This window comes from Melanostigma gelatinosum, assembly GCF_949748355.1.
Source record: "Melanostigma gelatinosum genome assembly, chromosome: 12".
NCBI lineage: Eukaryota > Metazoa > Chordata > Actinopteri > Perciformes > Zoarcidae > Melanostigma > Melanostigma gelatinosum.
The window spans coordinates 22,845,730-22,855,032 of NC_136645.1; the positions used below are offsets into that span (position 1 = coordinate 22,845,730).

The window sequence follows — 9,303 nt, forward strand, 5'->3', positions numbered from 1 at the left end:
CGACTGGATGAGGAGGGAGGGATTTGTCAGTGACCTTGTGAACTATAAAATAATGGGTTGCAAAATGGTGCCAGCGACTTTAGAGGAACAAAGCAATATACAATATGCATTCTACATATGAAAAACTAAATTATTATTATCTCAAAATGTAGACACGCTGTTGTGTTTTTACGTGTTTAAAAAAATCTAAAATATTGCCATGAAATGCAGCAGAGGCACTAAGAACATAACCTTTATATGTACATGCATATATTTAACATGTGCAAAACATAAGTTTAACTCCAAGGACACATTAACAATTAACTTTGGAATCATACTGTATATAAGAAGTCACCCATTGGTTTGTGGACTGCTGTTTTGGAGCCTTGAGTTCGGCAATTTCATCGTCATTTTCTCGTAGACTTCTGTAGACTTCTTTACGCAACCAGAGGGGTCGACCCCTGCTGATCAGTAGAGAGAATGTAAGTCATTGGCTTCACTCGGCACGGTAATAGCAAAATCGTACAGTGAGACTGTATGACTGATGTGCTTTCACAAGCTAGACCAAAATTACAACAGAGCAGCCTCACATTCAACACCACAAGTAACACAATTGTGGAGTAGCGATGAATTTCATCTACTTTGAATAAAAATAGTCACTATAATGAGTACATGGCTGCATTTAGTCATGACAGCAAGGTTAATGATAAGGTAAATATTATTAAGATCTGGTCTGTAATCACACCATGGTGGAAACAATAAAAAAAAATTGTGATTTAATTAGTTGACCTAGGCCTATACAATCATTTGATGATATTTCTGGCAACCATCAAGACAATTATTACCTATTCAGTTCAGAATTCAGGGTTTGTAGCTTTAAATAACTCATCCTGCTGCTTTGTGGCACTAATCACCCCTCATACTACTCACATCATCGCTGACTGGAAATTCCCTTCTCTCTGCCATTTCAAAAGCTGCGCTCTGAGGGCAACGTGAGCCCAGCGGCACTGCCAACCAAAATAATACGGGTTTGTGGACAAAATGATGTAGTGTTTATTATTAAAGTGCAAATACGAGGACAATACAAGAGAGCGGAGGGTGTTTGCATGTTTTTTTAAATGGGAAATCTGTTGGGCAGCTGGCGTTTCAAGGAGCCGAGCACCGTTGAGGAATGCGACTCGACGTGGGGGTCGGACTCCGAGAGCGACGAGCCGGCGGCTGAAGATGACAGCGGCGTCTCCGACTCCGTCAGCCCGGCGGAGAGCGACCGGGCCGCCGGAGACCCCGAGGATGCGACCCCGCAGGTACAGTGAGGGGTTTTGTATGTTGCATGTGATGACACTATCGGGGGCGGGGGGGGCAGAACCGGGGACACAGTGCGGTAACATGTGCCACCGGCGGCGGATATTATTAACGAGGCGGGACACAGAAAGGGCAATCGAGCAGCCCCGACTCGTGCTGCTGTGTCCTGCTGAGGCGAGCATCCAGCTAGCGCCAAACGTCATTCAAAATAACGTCAATTGTAAGCGGCCGATGCTGTGTGAACTTTACTCACTTACTACGCCTCGCTGTGGCATTTAATCCGGTCAGCAGCGCTTCACTGTTACTGCCACGTTCACCAAGACACATTATATGACAACACCACTATATGTGATGATACAATTGCATACATGGCAGTATAGACTACATGCTACACGATTGTGTTAGTTATTGATCAAATATAGTCCCAGTCTGCCAGCTGGTTTATGAAGGAAATAAAATACTTTATTAGGGCCTCATGGGTATTGGCAGAGATGGGCAAAGATACATCAAAATGTATTTTGATACAAAATACAAAATACCCCTCAAATAAATGTATCAAAATAAAATACAAAATACTGGTGCCAGAAAATGTAACAAAATACAATATATGTATTTTGTATTTAAAATACAGGAAATACTTTTTTCTGGATTTTCCATTTTCTCACAATTTGGTAGAGCAGAGCATTCAGGTTTGGGCTATAATGTACACAAAGCTCTGGTGAACCCCACAAAAAGGAAGAACAGTCACAGACATATCAGTGTAACTCAGCACATCTGTGCTTGTTGATGGTCCTTCTTGAACATCATCTTGCTGCACTTAACAGCAGAGGCTCAGTCGGGTAGTGAATCACATCACGTGATACACCTCAGCCAATCAAATATGGGCATTCTGACAAGTTTCCTGACCGTAGTGAAATCTACCACACACCATGACACAGGGGACTGAGACGAGGAAAGACATTGCAGAGCAGTACGTTCAATGTTTGAGTTGGGAAAGTAAAATCCTAAAAAAAATTTGGTGGGATTGCGGCTTGTCAGGTGGATCCCACAGCCAGACCATCTGAGAACCACTGTCCTACATGAGTGCAGAAAACGTTATAATTTCCTCAATTTAAACTTCTGCATTTTCCAAGTGCTCTAGTATTATTCAAACGTATTGTAAGCCTCATACCGAGCGGGTTAATATGAAGATGTAATTACATCCTTAAAAACGAATAGCTATGGCGCTATCATGTGGTTATAAGGTGGTATTTCAGCTGCAGGACAGCAGTGAAGGCCCAGGCATACAATGCACGGCCCGCCACTGGCATAACTTGTAATACAGTGCAAGATAAGATGGTCAGACGTCTCTTGATAAGGTTATCATGAACATACAAGCTCCCAATCTCTCTCTTCCTATAGCTAGCTACTCGACTGATAAGTTAACTTGCTAAACACTGGCTATGCACTAGCCTAGACAGCATGCTAGCGTCATTAGCATGTTAGCATCGAGTTTGATATTATAACCATCACCATGTATATACAATAGGCTATGTAGCCAGACCCAGACATCAATTATACATCACGCTAGTTGATATCTGTCACACTCGGATACAATTTTTCCTTGACAGACAATCTGTTGAACTTGAAGATCTGAAGACTGAACTCGTGAACTGTTTTTTGATTCGTGGAGAAAGTATTTTGAGTATTTTAAATTCAAAATGACTCCACTCTAAAGTATTTTGTTTCAAATTACGTTCGATTTTTATCGGCGCCATCAAATACAAATTACAAAATACTCAAAAGTAATTGAAATACGTATTTCAAATACAAGTAATATAAATACTGCCCATCTCTGGGTATTGGTCCCTCTGCCCTGAATTGTCAGAATAGTTCGCCGGGTGGTTGTTGTCAGACTACTTCACACTGAAGGTTATATTTGACGAGTTGTAATTCCCTGAATCATCATTTGTTAGATATTGGTTGAATGAGGTTCGTCATTTATCTGTAAAGGGTATTCCTCAAAAGTTAGCATGCATATTGTAATGTGAATATCAGGATGAGGTAAAAATAAAAATCACAAAAGCCACAAACATGGCTGTACAAATTAGGATACGTAACACAGAATTGAATTACTGGGTGAAGCTGTTAAACAATACGAGACCTGAGTTCTGGTGTAGTTAATAGACCTGTCCTGTATATGGTTTATATAGATATAGTCAGATATATCAGGGAGGGAAGCAACGGCAAAGCCTCACACAATATACTGTAAGACACTGCGTAGATACCAGGCGGCTACCCCCGGTTCTGATAAGTGAAGAAATGTGGAAGTGTCTTAAATTTGCCTTCTGTCTGATGGCCAGCAGGAGGCGATTCCTCTGGTTGCAAAAAGAAGTCTGGTTGTATAGAAGTCTATGAGAAAATGACTCTACTGTCTTGATTTATTACCTCAGTAAACATTGTAAACATGAGTTTATGGTCTCAATCTCAAGTTTCAAGTCTTCTTCAACACAGCATGATGTTCATTTCGTAAATGATGGTCCATTCAGGGTCAAATGTAGTTTGGTTAGACCACTTTAGACCAAGGTATTGGACATTTACGTGGTATGACGTATGTATGACCCGATTTCCATTTGTTTTTGCTTTGTTTTGTGTTTTTCTTCTGGATTTAGTGATTATCTGTTTATCTTTGCTGGATTTATGTACTGGAGTCCAGCTCCATAATATAAAGATAAATAAAATGTGATCCGGCATCCTGGATACTATCATATATGTATGCCATGCACCAAGCTTTTCTAAAGTAAAAAACGAAACAAAATGAATAACAGGATGGGGCCCAGTGGAACACTGCAAGCCTTTCTGTCCAGTGGAAGTTAGCATGACCCAGATCTTATTTGAGAATCAGATCGAGATTCGAGCGTCCGTCTGTGCCGATGTGAATTGTCCTCCTTTGCGCGAAAGAAATGGATGATGACAGCCCCTCGACCTCTAAAGAGCAAAGGCGGTGCTTTTGCTTCAGCTGAATGGTGAGATGAGTGCTGGACGGAGTCTCATTTCAGACCTGCATTTCAACTGATTTTATTTCCTTCTTTCTTGCTTTTCTTTTCCAGCTGACAGAATCTCCAGAGTCCGGTCCAAAGATGAAGAGGAGTTTCTACGCTGCCAGGGACCTTTACAAATACCGTCATAGCTACCCGGTACACGCACACACACAGACACACACACACACACACACACACACAAACAAAATCCATGCCCACCAATGTAGATATGCAATGCACGTCTATATATTGCTGACACCCACTGTGATTTCTTGGCTTGTAGAACTACAGAAAGACCCGCCTACCCAACGAGTACCGTAACCTGCGCTTCTACCTGAACAAGATCCCTCTAGTACCTGATGGTGAGAACACACACGCATACACACACACACTGCATGCAGACCTCCTGCCATTGTGGAGAGAGGGAATGTTGACTTTGGGCTCAGTGAGTTTTCTTTGGCTAAAGGTCATGTTTGACTGGGAAAGACCGCCAGATTAGCGGACTGATCCAATATTTGAACACGCTGACACACACACACACACACCCACACACACTAGTAATGTGTGTGGCAGCTAATCAGCTCCTGTCTCTTCTCAGGCATCTACGTAGAGGAGATTCTGACTAAGTGGAGAGGCGACTATGACAAACTGGAGCACAATCACACCTACATTCAGTGGTGAGACATTTCATCTGATTATTTTCATTTTCTTTTACCTTACATGTGATGGCACAAACTCCTCGGAAGTGACTGGATTGTTAATTGCATGATATTATGAGACATGTTTTAGAATCGAAATTGCAGGTCAGAATTAGCCGATTTTTAGTTTGTTTAGCTTGTATATTTTAATTTTTTAAGAATATTTTTGGGAGATTTTCAGATTTATTTAGGACAGTGTGGTTAGGGTGGAGAGAGACAGTGGTAGGCTATGAAATGCAACAAAGGTCCCAAGGCGGGAATCAAACCTGTGATGATGCGGTTATATGGCATACGCTGTAACCATAACAGAAGGACTAACCGTAGACCGTATGTAAGAAGTGGACATAGTCACCGGGACGTGTCCCATTGGTGTGTGGCATATGCTTTTGAAGATGTTGCTATCTTGGTCAGTTCAACGCCGTCTGTTTTTTTTGGCTGTCACCATCTTGGCTTTTGGCCATCTTTGGCTTTTGGCCATCTCCATCTTGTTTTTTGCCCGTCATCAACTTTATTTTTTGCTCTTTGCCATCTCGGCTTTTGTCTGTCGACAACTGTTTGTTTTTTTTGGGTTTTTTTGAGGAGGGAAATAAGTACAACCAAAACCTGAATAAGGGATATTGGGTCGAGGGTTTACGGCAACTGCATTAGCAAATGATACGAACACTTCTCTTGTCATTTGATGTCGGGTTTCTCTTTATTCCTTCTCCTTGTCGCAGGCTGTTCCCATTAAGAGAACAAGGGCTCAACTTCTACGCACATGAACTGACTCAGGAGGAGATCAAAGTAAGACGCACAAGTGCACATTGTAGAGACTTGAGTGTTTGCCATGGCTGAGCGACAGAGTACATCCCGCATTCAACCAATGAATTCAAAACGTTCCTTTTAACATCATGTTACATGATATTTCTTCCTTTGAAATTAAGTGCACTTTAAGTTGATGCACTTAAGAAGGTTGGTGCATTCCCTGTATAATGCAGAACACAAGTCACTCAAATGGAACAACCAGGTTCAAAAGTAAAAAGAAATATTCTGTGTGTTTTGACTGAATACGTTTCACATAAACCACATGAATGTTTGTATCCCAAGTGTATTTCTTCCGCTGAAATGAACTGAAACCATATTGTTAATGAGTGCAAATGTGTCTCTGAACAAATTCTGGGTCCATCTGCCTGTTGCACTCGGTTGCAAAATGCATGTTTAACGCCAAACAGGAAGGCATTGTCGTACCCGTCGGCTGGTCTCTGATCTGCCGTGTTTGACCCCGTCAGGAATTCCAAAGCACTCGGGAAGCCAAGCGGAGATTCCTGGCAGCCTATTCCCTCATGTTGGACTTCTACGGCGTCAAACTGCTGGATAAGAGTGGGAATGTTGCCCGGGCTCCCAACTGGCAGGAGCGCTTCCAGCACCTTAATGAGTAAGCACACACACACACACACACACACACACACACACACACACACACACACACACACACACACACACACACACGTATAAAAACACTGTGCAGCAGGTTAAGGGTATAAAAGAGAATTTGTGCAAACTTCTGTCTCTGCTGCTTTTGTGCCCTCTGTAAAGGCCATTATTCTAATTCCCACGCAAATGAATTGTTGTTCTGTCAGCAGCCCATATGTGAACAACATGTTTTCAGTCAACAAACAGATGGTTAAAGGATCATTTAAAGGCTTTCTTTCACATCCCATTTCGACAGCTTCACAGCCATTGACTTTTCTTGCCAAACAACCAACCGAATGTCACACTTTGGCGTTTCTCTCCTCAGTGCTGCTGCTTTAACCACTTCTAAACATTAGCATCCAAAGCTAATGGTTGCCATTATGCAAACCATGTGAAACACAACAAATTCTCCGCCATAAAGCAGCTGCTTGGTATGATTGTATTCCCTTCTCTTGCTTTTAATACCACATTGAATATTCAGCCTCTGCTGTCGGGTAAGACAACCATTAGAAACAAAGTCTTCTTATTAGTGAGGGTGCTGAATCGGCAAAGATTTCAGAGCTCAAGTTGATGGCAACACCGTGACTCATGCAGTGTTCATTTTAGTGTTCATTTCGGTCTGTTGATGAAATTTGCATGTTGACATTTAAGTCTTTTGAATTGTACAAATACTGAAGATGAGTCAGTCTCGTGTTCCTCGGGGAAATATTAGTGTAATTTCCTTTGCGCATAAAGCCTCGACATGTTTCTACAAAACATCAAATAACTTTGGAACCGTTCATGATAGAGACGAGCTTTAAATTGTGTCTGAACCTTGAGATGATCAGCTCACGAGTCTCTGTGTGAGTGCCGTCATGGTAAGATGTGTTCCTGTAGCAGCAACTACCGCAGAGGCGAGAGGCGGAGACGTCTGGGGACAGATATGAACTTTTCACAATGAAAAAAATGTTGCTTTTTTTTTCTTCAAATATGGTATGCTCACACAGTGATGCCTGCTTGTGACTTTACACTGCACCAGAAAGAAAGGGCAGGTTCCCCTGAATCATGTCACGTACATGTCATGATACTGACGGAAAGAAAACCGCTCAGAATTGGCAAAAATAGGAAAAATAGGAAACTATGTCCAGGCATTTCTTTCTCTCTGTATGTATGGAAAAACATGGTTAGCATCTTTATAAAGTTACATTTAATATGATGACATATCTCATCTAATACTGATACAAGGTTGCATTTATAAGACTGTTATTGGCATTTTTCATGGTAGACGTTTTGTATTCTATTAGTTACAGTAAGAACTTCCTGCTTTGTTCTCTCAAGGTCCCAGCACAACTACCTGCGGATCACTCGCATCCTGAAGTCCCTGGGCGAGCTGGGCTACGAGGCCTTCAAGGCCCCGCTGGTCCGTCTGTTCCTGGAGGAGTCGCTGTGCCACAACACGCTTCCCAACATGCAGCACAGCGCCCTGGAATACTTCGTCTACACCATCCGCCTGCCGGCCACCCGCCGACGCCTGCTCCGCTACGCCCGCCAGCACTACAGGCCCGCCCACGCCTTCCTCTGGGGGCCGCCACCCAAAAGGCGAGGCGGCGGTGTTGGTGCCGGTGGTAGCAGCGAGGGTGCTGGGAGCAGCGGGATCAGAGCGCCCGCTCCAACACCGGAGCAACAGCGGAGGGGTGAGGAGAGCACCGGTAGTAGCGGGATTATCGGGTCTTCCCATGATGCCGTGACTTGCCCGGACCTGGACGGAGAAGGGCCGAAGGGCTGCGCAGGACTCGGTTCTAGCGCGGCCGGACTGGAGGGAGCGTTGATGATGCCGGGAGCTCGAGGAGAGAGGAGCGAGCACAATGAGATCGTTCCTCTGTAGGGGGTCCGGTTCAAATTGTTATCTGGTGTTGAAGGCAGAAAACAAAACAGGTGTTTTTAAAAGTAACAGGTTGAGATGTTAAGGAGAAAAAGACGAAACATTGTTAACGCCAGAAAGTTGTTTTTAGAAGTCAAGAAGGCAGTAACAGTAAAACGCATTTGTGAAATCAATTCAGGTTAAGGGCTTAACAACTATGACGTTATTTCTTTGCAGGTAATCAGTTTGTACTGAATACGGGGCGGCGTTGAGGTGGTTGAGGAGGTGGGAGGTCAGATCCTTGGCCAAGCTTAACTCGCTTTGGACCAAGTCCCCATCCAAACCAATGGCGACCCAATTGTTTTGAGGCTTTTCCTCATCAAGGGCTGTGGTTACGAAACAACTTAGACAGAAGATTGCCTGATTTGACGTTTTGGTCTGGGACTCAGATGAAATGAAACGTGGTCCTCGATGCTGAAGACTATTTTAGAACCAAATGTTGCCGATTGGCGTGTTGGTCATTGCGATAGCTTTTGGCTAACAGCACTGTTGCTGGAGCTCCACTGCATAGTGGTAGTTTGTACAGGTGTTGTAAAGTGAGAATTATAATGTGAAGAGGAAGGTCAGGGAGAATTTGCCCCCCCCCCCCAGATCCTGTGAAAAGGACTTAAGGAAAAGTGAGAAAGACAGAGTGGACTAATTCGTCAAAGCAATATTTTGAAACGATATATTTATCTGCTCTGCAATTTTATCGTCTACAAGTTGAAGTTAGCCCCCCCCACTTGACACAATTCTGCTGACGAACAGACAAACAAGTCATAATGGAGGTATGAATAGGAACTACCACGTAATGATACAAACTCATTCTATGAAGCCTAACGGTAAACTACATTGAAGAGTTGGAGTTCCGTGCATTCGCTACGTCTCCGTAGCCTCACTTGAGTAAAAAGAAAAAAGAACAAGTGACCTCAGATCTGTAATATAACTGCTGGCAGCTATTTCTTTTTACCTG

At 43.2% G+C, this 9,303-nt stretch overlaps 1 protein-coding gene across 1 annotated transcript; it reads left to right on the forward strand.

Annotated features, from left to right (window-relative positions):
• The first annotated feature begins 1,043 nt into the window (after nucleotides 1-1,043).
• ogfrl1 (opioid growth factor receptor-like 1) lies at nucleotides 1,044-8,331 on the forward strand. The gene is made up of 7 exons (XM_079279679.1): nucleotides 1,044-1,283; nucleotides 4,371-4,457; nucleotides 4,585-4,663; nucleotides 4,900-4,978; nucleotides 5,716-5,782; nucleotides 6,268-6,413; nucleotides 7,769-8,331. The coding sequence occupies exons 1-7, from the start codon at nucleotides 1,098-1,100 to the stop codon at nucleotides 8,313-8,315; spliced, it is 1,191 nt and encodes a 396-aa protein (XP_079135805.1). The 5' UTR covers nucleotides 1,044-1,097; the 3' UTR covers nucleotides 8,316-8,331.
• The last annotated feature ends 972 nt before the right edge of the window (nucleotides 8,332-9,303 follow it).